The sequence below is a fragment of the Ursus maritimus genome, unplaced genomic scaffold (genome assembly GCF_017311325.1).
Source record: "Ursus maritimus isolate PB19 unplaced genomic scaffold, ASM1731132v1 scaffold_22, whole genome shotgun sequence".
NCBI classification, from domain to species: domain Eukaryota; kingdom Metazoa; phylum Chordata; class Mammalia; order Carnivora; family Ursidae; genus Ursus; species Ursus maritimus.
This window is the reverse complement of record NW_024424675.1, coordinates 33,081,825-33,102,918: the sequence shown is the minus strand read 5'-3', so window position 1 is coordinate 33,102,918 and position 21,094 is coordinate 33,081,825. Positions and strand designations below refer to the sequence as shown.

The window sequence follows — 21,094 nt, the reverse complement described above, 5'->3', positions numbered from 1 at the left end:
GTCAAAAAGGTAGGCTCTGTGTTCCATCGGACTTGTGGTCCCTTCTGTGTGTGTATCAGGTTGGGGGGGGTGGGAAGCACACTGAGCATCCCCTCCTTGGGGAGGTAGGGCATGCAGATCAGACTCTGCCTTGGCATAGAGGAATCCCTGACCTGCAAGACTGCATCCCACTGGGCCTGCAAGAGAAGTGCCTGCGTGGACAGTTAAGATGGCAAGACCCGACCTCTGTCCCAGGCACCAAAACCACAGGCCAGACAGCAAACACAGGCAAGGGTAGTGTGCCTGATCCGGCCATGGCGAGGACGAGGAAGGGCCAGTCTTTGTGTTCTAGGGGGAAGCCAGTACTCCAGGGCAGACCCCTCATGCTCCAGGAGGGACTCAGTGCTTCCCGTGGGATCCAGTGCTGCGGATTGGACCTGGTTCTCCAGCAAGCACCTGTGCCAGGTGGCCCCTGATGCCCTAGGTAAGAGCCAGTACTGTCGGCAGGATCTTGGGCTCTAGGTAGTTGGCATTGCAGGGCTGATCTAGTACTCCACGTAGGACGCGATGGTCCAGGGCATGTCTCAGGGGCCCGTGCTCCATGCCTACGTGTGTGACACTAGGTGTCTTCTCTGCAAGAGGAGACAAAACTGCATGGAGGGTCAACACCCTAGACTTGACGTCTAAGAGTGTGTGAAATCCTAGTGAGGCATGGAGAGAAACAGGGAGAGACCAAGTTGGAGGGATAGGGACACACAAGTAGGGAGACATGCAAAGTTACTGCAGAAGAGAGAGATTGATTGCTTGATTTAAAAAGAGAGTCGGACAAACACAGGGAGAGCCACACTCCTGTCTGGACACAGACATCATAGCATCACTCAGGTCGCGTCTTGGATGGATAAAGACGAGTGAGTGACAGTTTCTATGGTGAGAGCCTCCCCCCTACCCACGCTTTGGCCTTCACTTTGCAGCAAAGGGGCAGGGGGCAGGGCCTGGGACCCAGAAAACCGGCCCGGGGCCAGTCGTGGGCGCGGACCTAAGTCTGGATGAAGAGGTGGAAGTTGGTGCGCGTGAACTCGTGGTGGATGCTCTCGAGGAGCGCGTCGGCGTCCGCGGCGGGCTCGGGGGCGCCCGGGGGCCCAGGCCGCGCGCTGTATTCCGGGGTGTAGGTGAAGGAGAAGGTGCTGGGGTAGAAGAGGCCGTCGGCGCGCACCAGGCTCACGGGCACAGTGATGGGTGTGCGCAGCCAGCGCCAGTCGCTGCCGAAGGCGGCTATGTCGGGCACCACGCACACCAGGGACCGCGGGCTCCTGGGGTGGCACCGGGGTTAGGGCTGCAATGACGCCGATGACGCGCACCCGCCCAGTCCCCCGGGGCCCAAGGGAGGCGCTCCCATACCTGTACATGGTTTCGGCCTCCACGTCCCCGAACCACACCTTGAGCCCCGCGTGGAAGTTCTCACCGTGGAGTTCCAGCGTGGCCACGTCGCCCCCACCGCTCAGCTGGGGGAGAGAGGTAGCGGGTGGCCCAGAGCCTGCTGCTCTCCCTCGCCAGCCCCTACACCACACCCACAGTGAGATCTCTCCCGCCTGCACCCGCCTGCGCCCAGATTCACCTCCAGGGTGCTGATGAGGGGCACTGGAGTGACCGGCTCCCGGGTCCACACCAGGCTGGTGCTGAAGGAGAACTCCACGGACTCGGTGCCGATGATGGTCCAGCAAGAGCTGTCGTTGAGCAGCGCCCTATTTGCCTCCTTGGGGCAGGGGGAGGCCTGGGAGGAGACCGAAGGGATGGTGGCCACCAGCAGGGGGGAGCCAGCGGACCACCTGAGTCTCTGCATTCTGAGGTCCAGTCCTAGGCTCTGAGCTCTACCTGCCCTGTGAGCTTGGACAAGACCCTTACGTTCCCAGAGGTAAATAAGTTCGCTGAACTAGCTGGTTTCTAAAGGTCTATTGTCTTAGGATTCTAGAATGCTATTTTTTAACAGTGTGCAATTCTATTCTACATTGGGAGGAAATATTGCTCAATAATAATGTTATTTTCTACGTGTTATGATTTTATCTCAACATTCTATGACCATATTCTTTTGAGAGTTGTACTGCTTAATCATCATCATCATCATAATTTTCCACATTCTATAATTCTATGGCTTACCATTTTATGATTCTAATGCTCTTTGCACAATAATACTCAATACTATTACTAATTGCTATTTTTATTTTCATTCTATAATCTTATCTCCAAACTTTCAATGACTCTAATATTCTTTGGGAAGGAGCATGGCTCCGTAATATTATTACTAGTTTGTCCTCATTCTCGGATTCTGGCCTGATGGTCTAACATTCCACGGGAGGCAGTATTGCCCCGTAAGCAGCAGCCATGCTGCCGCTGCTGATCTTATGATCTGTGGTTCTCTGTGTTCTAGCTTTCTAGGCTGCTTGATGCCAAGACCCCACCCCTCACCTGGAATTGCACCACTTTGTCTGTAGCCAGGCACAGGTAAGTGCCAACCACTCCAGGAGGATCACCAGGAAACTGGAATGCGCACTTGTGCAGTTGGGAGATGGGCTCATCCACGTCGAGGAGTGCGCACTGTTTGGCTACTTTGCGGATGATCTAGAGCAGAAGGGGTGCAGGGCCGCAAGGTGCCCGGGGGGCCAGAGGCTGCCCTCCCAGCTAGCTTTCTGCTATCCAATAGCCATGTAGGCACTGGCAGTTTCTGCCCCCCTCCCCCCACCCTGCCCACCCTTAACCTCCCTCCAGTCCCACAAAGCACTAAGTAGCCAGAGTGAGAATAGGTGTCTTTCCAATGGGGCCCTCAGCCTCTAGCCCTGCCCTTGTGGGTCATACCTTCTGCATGCATCTGCAGGGATTCCCCACCCCCCAGGTATGTCCTCCCTTCTCATACCATTGGAGGTAGCGTGATGCCTGTGACAGTGCAGACAAGTTGCACTAGGGAGCCATAGCGGACATAGCCCTCTCGAGGCGGGAAGTCCCCCTGGGAACAGTGTTCATCAGCTGGGGTGAAAGAGGGAAGGGAAGGAAGGAAGGTTTCAGAGGTTCCAAGCTTCTGACCCAACCCTGCCCTCCTTGCCTCTGGCCCCACCCCACATCACACATGGGTCCTGTGGGTAAGGTCGGCATGCAGGGAGGCAGCTGAGGCTGAAGGGTCTCATCCTGGAGGGTCACCTGTGGCCATCCTTGAAAATGTTTGCTCCTGGGGTGGATGGGGTTTGAGATGAGGGGAGAGAGCTGGACATTGGTGCCAGAATGGTTTGGACTAGTCACAGACTCACTGGGACTTTTGGGCAAGCCTCAATTCTGTGGGCAAAGTTTACTTTTCTCGAGGGGTTATAGTGAAGGTGAGATGAACTCATGCATGCGAAGCGCCCAGCCCGGGGGCTGCTGCTGTGGTTACCCAGGTGGAGCGTGACGGCAGCCCACTGCCGTGCACTGGCCACGAAGGCCCCATCCTCCACAGAGAGGTAGCGAGTGGACACCGTCTGGGAGCGCAGGCGGTTGAAGAGAGAGACCTTTGAGCCCGAGGATATGCACACTGTGAGGGGAGGTGAAATCAGCACCCAAGCCTGGCTTGGTTCCTTGCACGTGCCAGACAATTTCTGGTCCCCTGTCCCCTGTGTCAGTCCCGTCATATGCTCACTGCCTTAGACACACTGGGCCTATTTCATGGTCATATACCTAGTACCTGCTGTAGTCCTGCTTTTGAAATTTGCCCAGCTCCTTTTTGCTGCCTAGCATCCTTCAGTTGGACAAACAATATTACCAAGTATTCACTAAGTGCCTCCTTTCAGGCAGGCACTGTGCTGGGTACTGGGCACCAAAGGGTGAATTTGACCCAGTTTTGCTCTGAAGGAGTTCACATTCTCAGAGAGGAGAGACATAAATATAAAATTTCAAAATGATGTGGTAAAGGCTGCGTGAAGGAGGGCTTCCTGGAGAAGGTTAAACTCTCAGCTGGGGAGCAGGAAGTAGGTAGGAGCTGCTCAGGGCCTGCATGAGCAAGGACCATGTGGTGTGAAACAGCAGTGTGATATTTCTAGGGCTTGACACTGATCTCTTCTAGCTTTCACACATCCTCAGAGCCATGGTTTTATTTTCTGACTGAGCTCTAACCACCTGGGGAGAAAGCACAGGGTCATCTCCCTCCCTGCCCCATCCCTGCCCCACCCCCCAGGGCTAGGCATACTGTAGGTGCTCAGTTTATACTTAGTCCAAGTTCCCATCCATTGGGTAATGATGACAGCTGACATTTGTTCCGTGTCAGGTGCTGTTTTAAACGCTTTCCATGTATTAGCTCATTTGAGTCTCTCAACAGTGCTCTGGAGCAGATATTATCTCTATTGAAGACAGCAACTTGTTCCACATCACAAGGCCAGTGAGTAGCAGAGTCAGGATTCAAACCCAGGCCACCTGGCTTCAGAATCTGCACCGCTAACCATCACCCTATGGCACTTACTCATACCAAGGGCCAGACAGAGCGCTGCCTGGGTCTGAGACGTTCTACGGGGTGTTTAATGGACAGTTAGGTAAGTACGATGTGGGGGTAGGAGCTGGGCTCTGGAGTCACACTGACTCAAGTTCAAATCCTGCTGGGTCTCTCCCTAGCTGGGCAGTCTTAGCCAAGTCACCTGGATTGCCATAGGCTCCAACAGTTCAGTAAGTGAATGGGTGAAGGTTCCAGACCTCATTTTCCTCATCCCTGACTTACAAACAATGATAGTACCGACTTCAGAGGGACATGATGAATGAACATCAAATAGGATGACTCCAGTTACCAGGAAAGCTCCACCTTCCCCTAGGTCTTCCCCCACCTTCCCGCCAGCGTAGTGGTGATGTCATCATTGTTATTCAGGCCCCATCCCCCACTTCTCAAAGCCCCCAGCCCCGGGATTTGTCACTTGGCACCCAGGGCGGTACTGATTTCAAACTGTCTCTTTGATAAGCGATGTGTGTCCTTCCCCCCCTGCTAGGCTGTGGGTTACTCCAGAACAAACACTTGTCCTTACTTAGGACAGCCGCTAGCACAGAGCCGGGCCTACATCGGGCACTGACTAGGTTTTTTTTTTTTTTTTTTTTTTTAAGATTCTATCCAGAATCTTTAAATCTGACAGAGAGACAGCAAGCGAGAGAGGGAACACAGCAGGGGAGTGGGAGAGGAAGAAGCAGGCTCCCAGCGGAGGAGCCCGAAGCGGAACTCGATCCCGCAACGCCGGGATCACGCCCTGAGACGAAGGCAGACGCCCAACGACTGCGCCACCCAGGCGCCCCTTGACTAGGTATTTTTGACTAAATTTCCGCTACCCTTTTATTGTCACTTTTAATTTCTTTAGCTCAGCACCCGCTGGCCATTTTTGTCTGCTCTGGACGCCGTCTCCCGCCCCCCTTCCCTGTGTCTGGGGTCGGTCCCCTTTCCCCTCTGCTCTCGCTTTGCCGGTTTCTCATTCTCCGACCTCAGCCTCCCCGGCTCACCCAGACCCCGCCCCTCTCTCGGCTCAGACTCCACCTCTCCCACTCTGGCCCCACCCCTCCAGCCTAGGCCTCCGCCCTCCCCAGTCTGCAGCTGCAGACCAGGTGGCACCTCCCCGCCCCGCCTGGCGCTCACGCCCCGCCCGGCTCACGGTCGGTGTTTTTCAGCGACTGCTTCTTCTGCGAGGGCTTCGAGATGACCTTGATGAGGCGGCTGTGGAAGGTGCCCAGCTCTCGGCCCCCTCGGTGCACCAGCCGCAGCACCAGCCGGAAGTGCTTCCTCTTGTCTGCGTCCGAGATGTACAGGGTCTTGGCGCAACCGAATTCCTACGGGGTGCGCGGGCACGGGGCCATCTCATCCCGGCCCTCCGCCACCAGTTCTCTGACGTCTGCCCCATCAGACGTGACGTGAAGCAGCACGATCCCAGCTCCCGGGCTCACCCTCGAGGCAGAACCCCGGTACCCCCCCCGCCTCTCTACCCGTCTCTTGGCTTCTGCGGGGGTGGGGTGGGTGTAAAGGAGCCCTCCTCGCCGAGGCAGGGGCAAGGATGGGAGCCGGAATCGGACCGTGTCCCGTGCGCTCTCACCCTGGAGTCCGGCTGCTCTTCAAAATTCAACTTTTGCGTCTCGGCGGTGCTGCCGGACGCTCCGTCCAGTCCCATGTAACCGCAGACCGTGGGCCCGGTTTCCCCTGCCTGATGGGCTGGAAAGGGACGCGAGCGGCTCAGGAAGGACTCAGGTGGCAGGCAAGCTGAGTTCTCGCCGCCAGAGGGCGCGGCGAGACTGCGCCTGCGACCCGCCCGGCTCTCAGGCCCCAAGGCGCCGTCCCCCAGCAGAGGGAGGCGTCCGGCAGCTCCCAGGAGTCCGCCCTCACCTTGGCCCTGCACAGGCTTCACCCTCCAGCCGGGACCTGCGAGGTAGACACAGGGCGGGGGGCAGAAGAACCTGCGGAGACATGCAAGCAAGGGCTGGACTCGCACGTCCAAATCCACTTGACTGTCTCTAGACATTTCAAAGGCAGCATAAATGGGGCAAGATCCTGGGTTGCTCCTCCACCTTTCCCACCGCCCTCCCAGGGCTTCTCCATGACTGTGGACCCCATTAACACCTGAACCTTCTTTATTACTCCTTTCACTCAACCCATTAATCAGTTCTGTCTCCTCCACATTCAAAACACACCCAGAATCCACCGGTCTCTGACCATCTCCACCTTAATCCCAACGGCCATCACATTGCCTGGAACGCAGCACCAGCCTTCCCACGGCTCTCTCTGCTTTCGCGCCCCCCCCCCGCACCCCCAATCTGCTTTGCACAAAGCAGTCACACTATCTTTTCCTTTCTTAAAACCACGAGTCAATCATGTTACTTGACTTCCTAAAATCCTTCGGTGGTTTAAATCCAAAGTCCTCACATGATGGGACCCTGCTTTATCTCTCCAACCTTATCCCCTGCAGCATCCCTCTCCTTTTCTAATTCCAGCCCCTCTGACTTCTTTTGTACCAGAACAGGCCAAGCTGGTTACAGCCTCAAGGTGTGCGCATTTTCTTTTCTTTCTAATGGGAACACACTTCTGGATTTTCTCTTGTCTGGCTTCTCTTTCACATTCAAGTCTCAGTTCAGATGTCACCTCCTTAAAAGGCCTCTCCACCATCTTGAGCTTTCTAGCTAAAGTGCCCCCGCTTCAATGTCTGCCACATTATGCTGTTCTATCCCTCTGCTAGCTCTTCTCACGATCTGGAAGGATCTTGTTCACTGATTTGTGGGGAGTTTGTAGTCTGCCTCTTCTCCACTACAGTGAAGATGCCTTGAGAGCAGGGGCTGTATCTGTCTTCTGGAACTGTACGTCCAGGGCCCAGCGCTGTCCAGACCTTGGCACCCGACAAATGTCTACTAAGTAGTTGTTGAATGGAAGAAGGAATTAATGGGTGGCTCAGTGAGTGAGTGGGGACTGCAGATTCACAGGGAGGTTCCAAAGTGGGGGCTAGTGGTGGCTGAGGAAAAAGGTTTCTGATTGGCCAAGAGTTGAGCCCTGAGTCCTCCCCAGGTTTCTAAAAGGCACTGAACTGGGAGGCAAGCATAGAGAGGAAGGTGGCCGCTTGGAGGGGGCGCTGAGGCACCTACCGCTTCTCATTTCCGTATGACTTCTGGGCCACCTTGGCATGCAGGATCCGCACCGTCCGCTCACACTGTTGCTGCAGGCATTGTCGCACGCCTTCCCTCAGGACCGCGGCGCGCTCTGGGGATGACCTGGGAGTGGGGGCAGGCCGGCGGCGGGGCAGCAGTAATTGTTAAGGGGAGCATGGAACCCAACAAGCAGGTTGAATGAAATGAATGGGAGGAAGGGGCTAATTTAGTCCTCCCCCACTCAGGGTCAGGGAGGGGAAGCCTTAGGCAAGAGAGGGGATTTGGGTGTAAGCCATGGGTTAAATATTTAGGCTGCCAGGTACTCAATGAGGCCTGCACAGAGCCCACCGGGACCACCCAGGCACCACTCCGCAGGTCTGGCGCCTTGCCCGCTGCAGCCTGAAGCACTAGGGAGGGGCCTCAGCAGCACAGAGGCCACACTTGTGCCAGCCTTGGGATGGAGAGTGAGTCTGTGAGGGTGCATGGTTTCCTTGAACTTTGAGGGGGCCCACCCCAATGACATCTTGATGCCCGGGAGAAGAGTTTTGCTGGACCCCCTGGACCACAGTGCTCTCTTGCCTGCCCTCAGAAGCCTGGAAACATGGAAGCGCCCCCAAACGGTGTGCCCAGGATCCTGGGGGGAATATTTGAGTCCTTTGGAGGGTCAAAACAACCCTCCTTATCCCCTTTCTCCCTAGAGAAGGGGCCTGAAACTGTCGCTACTTTCCTTCCCTTGATAACAGGGCCTCCATAATCAAGGGACTGGGCCACTCGGAGCCTAGGAGCCTGGGAGTTTGGGGGAGCGAGGGTGGTGGGTGGGCCCAAGACTTAAGCAGTCGCAGAGATCCTGTGGAGGAGTCCGCGAGGGCAGAGATTTGAGGGACCACCAGGTGGGGCCCGGGGAGCCAGGAACCCTGCGTCTTCCCCTCCGAACCCTTCACCCTTCGTGCAGGACCAGAGTCTCGGGCCTCTCCTCACTCCTGGAGGGGGCAGCGGAGGGCAGGAGCCCGGCCGCGCCCTCGGAAGCGGGGCCAGGCAGTCGGCGGCAGGAGCCAGGCTCCGCTCCGCCCCTTGGGGCTCTACTCTGGGAAGGGCCTCGGAGGCTTCCGACGCATTCCGGCGGCAGAGAGCGGAGCCGCCCAGCCTCCTGCTGGGAGCCGCTTTTCGACCCCGCAGCTTGCGCCGCCGGCTCCCGGGGTGGCCGGAGCAGGGGCGCCGCGCTGGCCCCGCCCCAGCCCTCGGAGGAAAGGGGATCGCTCCCTGCCGGTGGGAGGGGTCGCAGCCCGCGCTCCCCCTCCCCACCGTCAGCCCCGGGTTAAATGCGGCCGCCGCCTCCGCTCGCTCCAGCTGCCTGGCAGTCCCCACCTCGGGCACGCTGCCGGCGCCGTTACCTGGTCCAATTGCCCGAGAGGCTCCGCCCGTCGGCTCCGCTGTGCGGCCGCGCCTCCGAGCTGTCCGGCAGGCTCAGGTGAGTCAAAGGGCCTGGGGGCGCTAAGGGGTCTGCGGGGGAGCAGGCGTCAAGCCAGATCAGGCGACCGTATTTAATCACGGACGGTACCCCCGTCTGACTTGCAGTGCCCATCTTCATTTCTGTGGGGTCCTTTCCAAGTTGAGCCCCCACCAACAAGGCCACCACGGGGAGAGGGACTTTCCCCCTAATCTCCTCCCTCGAGGAACCAACCTCCAAGAACGTCCCCACGGTGTTTATTCTTCAGCCAACTTCAGTCAGTTATTCACAGACCTCTCCTCCCTTTCGAGCCCTGTATCCCCACCCTCAGGCATTTCCGAATCTTTGTACTTGAGGATTAACCCTTCAGAGGAGCTCAGGGCTCTAGTGTTAGACGTGTCACCAGGTTGCCGTGTGACCTTGGGCAAGACACTAGTCTCTGGACCTCGTTTCTCCCTCCGTGGAATGAGAGGGTTGGGAAGGTGATGGACGTTGAGGCAGTCTCTATTTTGACTTTCTAGGATTCCTGGGGTGGCGGTGGGGTGCCAGGCCAGACGTTGGCTCAGGCCAAGAGCAGGATAAGGGGGAATCCTAATCAAGATTTGGGGGCCCAGAGGCTTCTGCAGGTGGGAAAGAACGGGAGGTGGCAAAGGCCCCTGTCTTGACCCCGGTGCTCCCCAGAGGTGCTGGCCCTGGCTATGGCCCAAGCTGGGGAAGGCATTCTGCACCCTCCTGATTCCAGCGGCAGCTGACACATCTGGCTTACTCAGCCTCCTGCCACGGGCCCTGCCAGAGGGATTTTTGTTCTTCTACCAGGCCTGAAAGGCGAGGGCGGAGAGGATCCGGGTCGGAAAGGCCGCCTGGAGTGAGTGAGCTGCAGGCACTCGACCTTGCTCAGAATAGGCCCATTCATGGAATTGGGGGAGGGGGGGGTAGAGGGGCTGCGGTTGGATTAGGGCAGCTGGTCCCCTCTGCCAAGAAACAAGCAACAGAAAAATGGCTAACGCAGCTTCAGCATGGGGCGGGGGTGGGGCGGGGTACAGAGCAGCGGGAGTGAATATAAGAAGAGGTTTAGTGACTCCTAGGCGCCAGGTTGCTAGGCAGCCAGACAGCCCAGAAGGGAGAAGGGGAGCCAGGGGTCCCAGGTTCTAGTCGCAGGCTCCTTTGCAACTCGGCGGGCAGCCTTCTTGGGCCTCAATTTTCCCATCTGTACACGGGAATCCTTCGGGATTATCAAGGGGCGTCGTCAAGGGCAGTGGGAGAGTGAGTGCTCACCTGTTGCCCGCACAGGGTCCATGGCCGCACTCGGGCCTCACTCACCGCCCTCCGGGCGCATCCAATGCAGCTGTCCCCCGAACCCTGCGCGCCCCTGCTTCTTGGCCCTTGTGCGGGATATATCCTGCCCCGGGCTTATCTCCAAGGCCTCCGGGCTCCCGGCCACTGTTTGCTCTGGGCAGGGGCACCTGCTAGGCAGATGTGGGCTTCCCACGGCCACCTAACCAATGCAGCCAGTCCCAGGAAGACGCCCCCTGGCGGCCTCTCCTGAGAGCAGGAGGGAAGTGGAGGCGCCAAACCAGCGTGGTGGGCTTTGGCCTACGTGCGGCCGGTCCCAACCCCCGACGCCCGTGAAAGGGCGCGGCTCTCGCGGCGGCCCGAGGCTGGGCGGTGCATGTCTGAGTATGTGCGTGCGTGTGGGCGCGCGCCTGTGTGTTCGAAGGACAGCCACATAGAAGCCCCTTGTGTGAGGAGCGGAGGGGGTCCGAGTGGGGAATGACCAGCTTTCGTCTGCAGGGGTTCTCCCAGGAACGGAGCGCGCCGCTGGTCTTTGGAACCACTTAAGCATAGGACTGTATCGTGGCGACCCACTTTTTTGCCAAGCGACTTTGGGTACCGGAGCTTACCGTCTCTGAGCCTGTTTCCTCATCTGTACAATGGGAACAGGAACGGTCTTAGTCTCATAGAACTGCCGAGAGGATTAAATGTCCGAATGCATGAAAAGCTCGGTATTTAGAAAGGCTTTTTTCTTTTTCATTTTTTTGTTTTTTTTTTTCTTTTAGGGGGCTTTTTCTTTTCTTTTTAGGTTTTTGGCTTTTTAAAAGATTTTATTTATTTATTTATTTGACAGAGAGAGACAGCGAGAGTACATCTACCTTCTATTTATTTACTATTCTGCAATTCTGCAAAGTAGAATTCCTTCTATTTCCCAGCACTGTAATGCAATATTTTTTGTTATGACAAATTTCAAACATACACAAAGGTAGGGAGATTAGTAAAATAAATCCATGATCCTTCTCCCCCTCCAAGTGCCCACAACCCAGAATAAGAGTTCCATAAATATTATTGCTTTGCTTTTTTCCTTGCACTCTCCAGGTTTCGACACTTCCGTTCCCTGCCACCCAAGCACCATGAGGGGCCTTCTCTGCTGGCCACTGCCCATGTTGCTGTTTCTTCTCCAGCCCTGGGAAACCCAGCTCGAGTTGGCAGGTGAGTGGGGCTTGGCCCTCACCAACAGGGGGAAGGGAGCAAAAGCTGGTTCTCTGTCTGCAGCCAGCTAGGTCTGCTGGGGAGAGAAAAAGCAAAGGCTCTGAAATCATAAAGGGGTGGGGTTCTAGTTCACAGCTTCCCCTCTCTGGGACTCAGTTTCCTTATCTGTAGGATGTGGCTTAGAAGTGACAAAGTTGAGGTCATGCAAAACTGCCATTTGGTGTTTAATTTTAAAAAGTTAATTGAAAAATCAGGACACTTCACATACAAATCCTGGTTTGGGACTTCTCTCTTGAAAAATCCAAGGATCTGTTAACTTGGGGACTACATGGCTGCAGGGCAGCATTTGGCTGGAGGAGGGATACAGGTGCCCGCCAGCCTAACCCAACCAGTTCACTCATTCATGTTGCCTGCCTGGTCCCTGTAGACATTTGAGTTTGCCACATCCCTTCGCCCACTCCCAAATTGGAGAATACCTTCTCAGAATAGCCTTAAGAGCTGTAGGATAGAGAACTGGGGGAAGTCTGGCCCAGGCCCTTAGCAAATGCTGGAGGAGTGAACGTATCTAACTCGCATTTGCTAGGTTAATTCTGCGCTAGGCGCTGTTACCGCCGGGATAGCACCATTTCGCCCTGGGTTTCCCTGGGGATCTCCTCCCAGATGAGGTTTTGCAGACCTAGGAAAGTCCTTCCTGATCTCCTCGAAGGTCCCGGGTGCCGGACGGGGCCCCTGGATTTGGTGTTCGTGATTGACAGCTCGCGCAGCGTGCGCCCCTTTGAGTTCGAGACCATGCGGCAGTTCCTGGTGGGCCTCCTCCGCGGCCTGGACGTGGGGCCCAATGCCACGCGCGTTGGTGTGATCCAGTACTCGAGTCAAGTGCAGAGCGTCTTCCCGCTCGGCGCCTTCTCTCGCCGCGAGGATATGGAGCGCGCCATCCGCGCGCTGGTGCCGCTAGCTCAGGGCACCATGACGGGGCTGGCAATCCAGTACGCCATGAACGTGGCCTTCAGTGTGGCCGAGGGCGCACGCCCCCCGGAGGCGCGCGTGCCGCGCATCGCTGTCATCGTGACCGACGGGCGGCCCCAGGATCGCGTGGCTGAGGTGGCGGCGCAGGCGCGCGCCCGCGGCATCGAGATCTACGCAGTGGGGGTGCAGCGCGCCGACGTGGGCTCCCTGCGGGCCATGGCGTCTCCCCCGCTGGACGAGCACGTCTTCCTCGTTGAGTCCTTCGATCTCATCCAGGAGTTTGGCCTGCAGTTCCAGGGCCGGCTGTGTGGTGAGTTAGCAGAGCGCTAGAGCGAGGCGCGAACTCCTCAGCCGCTTAGATGCCCCGACCCATCACATAAATACCAGCAGCTGCGGGGAGGCACCGCCCACTCCGGCGTTAGCCCCGCCCACCAGATGGTTGCGCGGCACTGGGCTACCGCAGGCTGTGTCAAATTCCAGCTCTGCCCACTTTTGCTTAGGCTTCGCCCGCAAGAAGCAACATTTCTCGTGCCTGCTCACCCGGATGAGCTATTGTGGTTTACCACAGGCCTAAGGCCAAACTGCAAAATCGCCCCTCGGCACTAAAAGCACCGCCTTTCAAAGCTGAGAGCAATCGTCCACCCGGAAGAGTATGTCCCGCCCACGGGGCATGTCCCCGCCCACTCTCATTTTAGTTCCTCCCACAAAGCCGCAGGTCTGTTCTAGTCACACCTTGAATTATTTCACCCACCTTGATTTAGTACCTCTCCGCCTCCTCTACCTTACCCCTTGTGCAGTCCTGCCCTATCCCATTGACGCATCTAGCCCGGTGACCCCTTCTGAGCCTATTCATAGGAGCTACTCAGGCCCACTTCTTTCCCTAAGCCCTCCCACCTGGATTGGCCCTCTCAAATGAGGCTTGACCCATCTAGAGCTGTACTTGAGCTTGGTGCCCGCCCCTGACCCCACCCAGCCTCTTCTTGTTGGAGGGTTCTGCCCATCTGTCCCTCGATCCTATTCTTGTGTGTCCTCAGGAAAGGACCTGTGTGCTGAGGGGGGACACGGCTGCCAGCACCAATGTGTCAGCGCCCCGGGCACGTTCCACTGTGCCTGCAACCCCGGCTACCAGCTAGCTGCAGATAACAAGAGCTGTTTGGGTGAGAGCTGTCCCTGCCCTGCTCACTGCTCCTGAGTCTTCTGTGGCTCCCCATTCCCCCATCATCAGACGGATAAATCTGGAAGGGCTTTTAGAAGTAAAAGTTCAGCGCCCTTGCTTTATGGGTCTAAGAAAGGGAACATATTTCCTGCGGCCACGCAATTCCTTGGTGAAATCTTGACCCCACGGTTAAGTATGCTTTCTACATCATTGTCTCTCTTATTTCAGGCTTGTCTCCTACCTGGCTCCTATATGCTTCCCCAATTTGTTTGTGAATTCTCACATGCATATCTTCTTACTGTTTCTGTTACTCAGACACTCATTGTTGGGGTCTTCGGTTAGGGTCTCCATACCTCTCCCCTCCCCTCCATATACACTGCTTGTTTCTGCTTCTGCATCTTAGCTCTTTCTGGGCTGCCCCTGCTGCTTCTCTCTGCAAATGCTTCAAGGCCTGGTTCTTCATTTTTGCCTTCTGAAAAGCTATGGCACACTATGCCTCCCTTATACAATTGGGATTTGCTTTTTCGTGTGTATGTGTGTCCAATCCTTTGATCATGACAGCAGCTACCATCCGTGGAGCCCTGATTTAGTATTGGACAATGCACTTGAAGGTTTCCATTCATCATCTCTCAATCTCACAACAACTGGGGAAGAGAAGTCATGTGTTCCCAATAATGCAGATGTCAGCTGGGGTCTTCTTGTTTCTAGAACTTAGCAAAGGCTGGCTTGAAGCCTCATGTGATGACCTCTGAACATTTGAATCTCTCCAGCACATCTCTGGGAATTCCCCAAGTGCTTACATTCTATGGTCAGCTCTCGCTCTGAGCTTCTACTGAATTCATTCCGTTTATGGGTCCTCGCTCAATTTCTCAACCCACACGTGCTGTTCTTGTTCTATGCATGCAAATCAGCCTCTTCCTTGGTTTGCACACTTGTGCACACAAGGGCATGTGTGTGTATATGGAAGTCGTGCGTATGTCCATTTTACTAAAGATGGAAGTGGACAGAGGTGTGTGTTACCTCTAAGTAAAGTCCAACATATACACACAAAAGAAACACCTGTGATTAATAATAGAATATTAGACACCCTTGATCCCTGAAGTCTTGTCACCCCGTCACAAGTGATTTTTCACTGGCAACCTCAGCCCACACAGGTACTCATGCTCACACTATCCTCTTGTTCTTTCTCCTCTCCCATCTCTCTTCTAGGAACCCCAAATTCTCACTTTTTTCGTTCAGGGCAATCTACATCTCTCCGGTCCGTATTTTCCAGCTCAGCTCTGGGCTGTCTTTGCACATCTAAACCCTCAAGATACTCAGCAGGCAATAGTTCACTCTCCTTGGAAGGACGTCGTAAATAGCAAGCACACTCCTCCAGTATATTCCCATTTTGCAGACGGGGAAATAGAGGCTCAGTAGGTAGAGTGGCAGAGCCTGGTCGTACTCTGTGTCAGGCAGCAGGTTGAGGGCAGGGGCCCTGTCTTCTACAGCTGTGGTTTCTTGCTCTTATGCCTGGCTTAGTAACGGGCATGTTGGGATGCAGCTGGGCCTTGAGTCGGGAGAGCCACTGGCCCACTAGAAAGGAGGCCTGTGCTTACAGAAATCAGAGATGCCTGGGTACCACCCTAGACTAATTAAGTCTGGATCTTGGGGGATTGGGGCCCAGGCATGGGTATTTTTTAAAAAGTTCCTCAGACGAGTGTTCTTTTGGGGCTGAGAAGTGCAGCCCCACCCGGGCATATGCTGACCTCACCTCTTCCCCAGCCATTGACCTGTGCGCTGAAGGGACCCATGGCTGTGAGCACCACTGCATCAGCTCCCCAGGCTCCTATTTTTGTCGCTGCCGAGCTGGCTTTGTACTCCAGCAGGACCAGAGAAGCTGCAGGGGTAAGCGAGCCCCACCACTTGCATCCTGGACTGAGGTCCCTGATGGCTCTAATCAGAAGCGACACCTTGCTGTCTCTCTTCCTTCCCACCAGCCATTGACCACTGCAGCTTTGGGAACCACAGCTGCCAGCATGAGTGTGTTAGCACCTTCGCTGGGCCACGGTGCTACTGCAGAGAGGGCCACGACTTGCTGCCCGATGGGAGGAGCTGTCAGGGTGAGGAGCCGTCTCTTGTATTTGTGCAGAGGGGCAAGGGATCTTGGCTGGCAGAGTCCACCCTGACTCATCCTGTCTTGTCTCTCCTTGAAGCCCGGGACCTTTGCAATGGTGTAGACCATGGATGTGAGTTCCAGTGTGTGAGTGAGGGCCTCTCTTACCGCTGCCTGTGCCCCGAGGGCCAGCAACTCCAGGCAGATGGCAAGAGCTGCAACCGTGAGTGACGGGTGGGAGGGTGTTCCGTCTGCCCCGCCCCACTGCCCACATTCTGAGCATCCCCAATTCTGCCCTTGCTGTGGCCCAAGGGTGTGCTGTGAATGTGTGTGTGTTGGAGATGGTGGGGTGGGGGGTGAAGGGCGTGCCCTGTCCTGCCTCCATCTCTTTCCCCTCAATCCTCTACCCTGCTGCCCAGGTTAATCAAAAGTATACATTTGATCCTATTTCTGCCTTGCTCGAGAGTGTCCTGGGCTTGCCAGTGCCTACCCCAGAGTTCAGATGCTTTACCCGTGAGTTTTTCAGATGGTGGGTGCAGCCACATTCGTGGATAATGAAATCAAATTAGTTTTTTTTAAAAAGGAGAAAATAGAGCTTACTGCATGTGGAAAGCGTAGGAATTGTTTCATGAAATTTAATTATATGTGAGCATCAGAAGTGTGTCATATTGTATTATTATTGTTACTGTGGGGTGTATTCAAAATCTTGAAACCACTGGCTCACCTCATCTCAGCCAACCTCGTCAGCAGATTGCCTAGCACATCTGCTCATGCTGAAGGGGCTCATCCGTGCAACCTTCCTCCCCAACTCCAGGAAGAGTGAATTATTTCTACCTTGGCCTCCCTATATGCCCCTCTCTTCTAGCACTTTCCCAGGCTGCAGCATAGGGCATGTCTGACTGCTCTGTTATGTCCTGATTTCCTTAGGATCAGGGTCCTGTTCGTTTATTGTTCAACCCCCTTCAGGGCCTAGCGAAGTCCCTGATTCAGAACAGGAAGGTAACATTGTAGAGTGATTCAGGAGCATGGGTTTTGGGGTCAGACAGACCTGGCTGCAAATCCTGCTCAGCCACTATTAGCTATGGAGTCTGGAGCAAATGACCTTCAGAACCTAAGGTTATGTAAAATGGGGATACAGTGGCTAACTGAACATAATTTAAAAAATGGGGATAGTACCCAAGATTATTGGGAGGACTGAAAAAAAATATATGAAGCACCTAGCCCAGTACCTGGCACATGGTAAGCTGTCAAATAATAATGTTTTAGTTTTTATTTATTATTGTGATTGTTTATATATTAACAACATATTTTTTTCAGTATTTATTGTTGTTGATAAATTTATTGTTATTAAGTTTTATTAATTTATTATTACTACTATTATTATCTAGTACAATTCCTGGCACAGGAAGGACTTCATACATCGTACCTGTTATGTAGTAAATGTTTGTGAATGACCAGGTGGGTAGATGGCTGCTGCCAGCCCGGCATCTGGCCCCCAATCTAAGCTCTTCTCCCTGCTAGGGTGCCGGGAAGGCCACGTGGACCTGGTTCTGCTTGTCGATGGCTCCAAGAGCGTGCGCCCGCAGAATTTCGAGCTGGTGAAGCGCTTTGTGAACCAGATCGTGGACTTCCTGGACGTGTCCCCCGAGGGCACGCGCGTGGGGCTGGTGCAGTTCTCGAGCCGCGTGCGCACCGAGTTCCCGCTGGGCCGCTACGGCACCGCGGCCGAGGTCAAGCAGGCGGTCCTGGCCGTGGAATACATGGAGCGCGGTACCATGACAGGGCTGGCACTGCGCCACATGGTGGAGCACAGCTTCTCCGAGGCGCAGGGCGCACGGCCCCGCGCCCTCAACGTGCCTCGCGTGGGCCTGGTCTTCACTGACGGCCGCTCCCAGGATGACATCTCGGTGTGGGCCGCGCGCGCCAAGGAGGAAGGTGGGCTTGGCGCAGGACGGAGTGGCCTGGAGTTGGGTTGGACGTGGGGGGGATCCTAACTGAGGCCTGGGGCGCCCCCTTTGTCCCCCCCCCACCCCGCCGGCCTTGTAGGCATCGTCATGTACGCTGTGGGCGTGGGCAAGGCGGTGGAAGAGGAGCTGCGCCAGATCGCCTCCGAGCCGGCGGAGCTGCATGTGTCCTACTCCCCTGACTTTGACACCATGACGCACCTGCTGGACAACCTCAGAGGCAGCATCTGCCCTGGTGAGCGCATCCGACTTCACTCAGTGCCCAGCCTCCTATCCAACCCGAACCCCTTGGTAGAGTTAGAGCCGGGGGTGGGACTCTCTAGACAGAGCCCTGTTACTCCAAGTGGGGTCCCTGGACCAGCGGCAGAGCGGTCACCTGGTGGCTCGTTAGCACTGCATTTCCAGAGCTCTCCAGCCCCAATGAACCCGATTTTGTACTTTAACAAGACCCTCGGGTGACTCCCAAGGACGTCAGAGTTAAGCACTAGACTGGACTGGCTACCTGCCCCGCACATTAGTCGGTGTTCACAGTAATTGGAGGAAACTTTTTCAAAGGCACGCCAGACTCCTTGCTAGCAGAGTCACATCACATATTCCTTTAACGTGTTGGAATTCAACTACACAGACCTGGCAAAGTGGCAGGACTGAGAGTGTTCCAAGTTCGCAAAGGCATGTAGTTTTTTTTTTTTTTCAACATCGCCCATAAATTCAATCCATCAACTGCATCTGGTGCTCAGTTGAGGAGGAAGGGACCGAGTCTATCTGCGGAGGAGAAGCGGGCTGTTGGACCTGTGTACTGTACTTTGTAGGTCATATAGGGAACTTCTCGGGCATAATTTTTACCACAGAGTCTTTTGACTCTAACCCAGGCCGGAGATGTGACTCTTTCACATTACCAGGCCCCTCCAGAGCTAGGTTCAGTAGAGCTGGGCTGGCCTCGAGAATCTGTAGTTTCAAAAAATAGTTTTAAAATATATGTGTGTGTGTATACATATATGTATATACACAGACATATATACACAGGTGTATGTATACATATACATACATACACATACACACCTATACATATATGTATATACACATACATATATACCCACAGGTGTGTGTATACATATACGTATATACACAGACATATATACACAGGTGTATGTATACATATACATACATACACATACACACCTATACATACATGTATATACACATGCATATATACCTACAGGTGTGTGTATACATATACGTATATACGCATACATATATGCACATAGGTGTATGTATGTGCATATACATACATACACGTACACACCTACCCATCTCTCTCCCTCTCTGTTTCTCCAGGCTAACCCTAATAATTAGCTAGGGTATTGTGGAGGCACTGGATTAGCTGCTCTGTCAGGACCCTTCCTGTCCTGACTCTTATGTCCCCTGCAGGGTGACTTTGGGCAAGTCACTTAACCTCCACCCCTAAGGCCATAACTTTCCTTTTCTGTAACAGGGGAGGGCGCTGGCTGGCCAAGCTTGCTTGCAGCTCTAAAATTCTAAGAGAAACCTGGGTTCTGTGGTTGAGGCTCTTCACCAATCGGCTGTATGACCTTGGGCAGCTCTTTCCCCTTTTTCGGCACTTGGTCCCCAGCTGTGACGTTAGGAGTCCTTGCAGGACTGTTATCAAGACCACTGATGACATATCATATAGCAATTTCCTAAGGGTCCAATGAGAATGAGAAATCACTCTTAAATCATAAGAGCAACTCTTTTGTGAAGGCCAGGCACCAGGCATTGTGCTGTTATATGGAAAAGGGCACACGTTTACAAAATTCTGGTGAATCTGAGATACCACCCATTGTAAGACTCTCCATTATTTTATATACTGCTAAGCAAAAATCGGTGCCAAATTTAATTGTAAGGCACATATTTTGATTCCAGAAATGTTGGAATGTGTTTAGAGATAGACTTGGATCAGTGGTTTTTAGACATCAGGGTGCATCAGTTTCACCTGGAGGCTTCGTTACAACACCATTTGCTGGGCTCCAACCCCTGAGTTTCTGATTCAGTAGGTCTGAGGTGGCGTCTGATCATCTGCATTTCTAGGTGATGCTGCTGGTGCTGGTCCAGGGACCACACTTTGAGAACTGCTGGTCTGATGGAAATACATAATAAGGTGTCTACTTGAGCCAGGCAATACAGTAGCTCTTCCCTCTCTAATAAGGTAATCACCAGCTACATGTGCCCACTTAATTTAAATTACTTAAAAAGGTTAAAAGTTTAGTTCTTCGATGAATTAGGCACATTTCAAATGTTAACTATCCGCATGTGGCTTGTGGGTATGGCACTAGACAGACCAGAAACAGAATATTCCCATCGCTGCATGAAGTTTCATTTGGAGAGTGCTGCTGTCATTTGGACGCTTGCTACTCAAAGTGTGGTCCGCAGACCAGCGGCGTCAGCATCATTCCGTAGCTTATCAGAAACGTGGAGTTTCGGCTCCTTCACCATTCAGAATCAGAATCTGTATTTTAACAAGATCAGGTGATTCCAATGAGCATTAAGGTTTGAGAAATACTCTTCTAAGATGTGTACACGCACACACGCCCCCCCCCCCCCCATAGAATCCTCAGCACTACCCAATGAATAGGTTTTCTCATTGTATCCATTTTTACAGACAAGGAAACTCAGGCTGGGAAAGGTTGAGTGACGTTTGCAGTATCTCACAGCTCCCTAGCTAGTATTCATCCTAGGTCTGTTTGACCGAAGCCCACATACTCAGCCACAGGCGGGTGGAGGTGTATCGGAGGGCCTTGCCAGGGTCGGCTCGTCCTCCTGCACCTTCTCATTGCCCTGACTCTCTGTGCCCGGCCGGCAGAGGAGGGCATCGGCGCGGGTACAGAGCTTCGAAGCCCGTGCGAGTGCGAAAGCCTCGTGGAGTTCCAGGGCCGCACGCTGGGGGCGCTCGAGACGCTGACGGAGAACCATATCCTTTGGGGTCGAGGGCCCGGGCTGGAGGGGAGGTGTAGGAACCCCCGAGACCCCCAGCGGCTTCCTTAACCTGAAGCTCACTGGCCCAGCTGACGGCGCGCTTGGAGGATCTGGAGAACCAGCTGGCCACCCAGAAGTGAGGGCCGCCGGTGGCCGGGAGCCGGGCAGGGACGCGGCCCCGCCGACTGTGCCCTCGGTGCGCGGTCGGGGCGCCGGGGCCCGGCAGCACCGGGGCCCCCGAGGACTTGGGCTGTCGGGAGGGGGCGCTGGCGGGTTCCCAGCGCTGCGCTCCTGCTGGCCTCGCCTGGACCAGAAGCCGGACTGCGGGGGACTGAGGGGCGCACTAGGTCCGCACGCCCTCGCTGCGTGCTGCGCTCAGTTCGTTGTTGGATTTCCTTTTTGTTTTCTTAAAAAAAAAAAAA

General features: G+C 54.7%; 2 protein-coding genes across 3 annotated transcripts; one reads left to right on the top strand and one right to left on the bottom strand.

Moving 5' to 3' along the window:
- Positions 1 to 760: 760 nt before the first annotated feature.
- RBPJL (recombination signal binding protein for immunoglobulin kappa J region like) lies at positions 761 to 9,342 on the bottom strand. 2 transcript variants are annotated; one of them, XM_040638392.1, is made up of 11 exons: positions 8,982 to 9,342; positions 7,588 to 7,713; positions 6,341 to 6,411; positions 6,054 to 6,169; positions 5,619 to 5,793; positions 3,398 to 3,535; positions 2,888 to 2,997; positions 2,443 to 2,595; positions 1,595 to 1,750; positions 1,368 to 1,481; positions 761 to 1,289 (listed from the first exon to the last, which is right to left on the bottom strand). In XM_040638392.1, exons 1-11 carry the CDS (start codon positions 9,176 to 9,178, stop codon positions 858 to 860), a joined length of 1,788 nt encoding a protein of 595 aa, XP_040494326.1. In that variant the 5' UTR covers positions 9,179 to 9,342; the 3' UTR covers positions 761 to 857. The 2 variants fall into 2 exon arrangements, with proteins under 2 accessions (XP_040494326.1, XP_040494325.1); XM_040638391.1 differs by having other exon boundaries at positions 882 to 1,289; positions 1,378 to 1,481.
- Positions 8,787 to 21,084, top strand: MATN4 (matrilin 4). Its single transcript, XM_040638390.1, has 11 exons — positions 8,787 to 9,058; positions 11,408 to 11,521; positions 12,228 to 12,797; positions 13,522 to 13,644; positions 15,408 to 15,530; positions 15,623 to 15,745; positions 15,839 to 15,961; positions 17,260 to 17,673; positions 17,785 to 17,937; positions 20,560 to 20,667; positions 20,754 to 21,084. Exons 2-11 carry the CDS (start codon positions 11,443 to 11,445, stop codon positions 20,810 to 20,812), a joined length of 1,875 nt encoding a protein of 624 aa, XP_040494324.1. The 5' UTR covers positions 8,787 to 9,058; positions 11,408 to 11,442; the 3' UTR covers positions 20,813 to 21,084.
- The last annotated feature ends 10 nt before the right edge of the window (positions 21,085 to 21,094 follow it).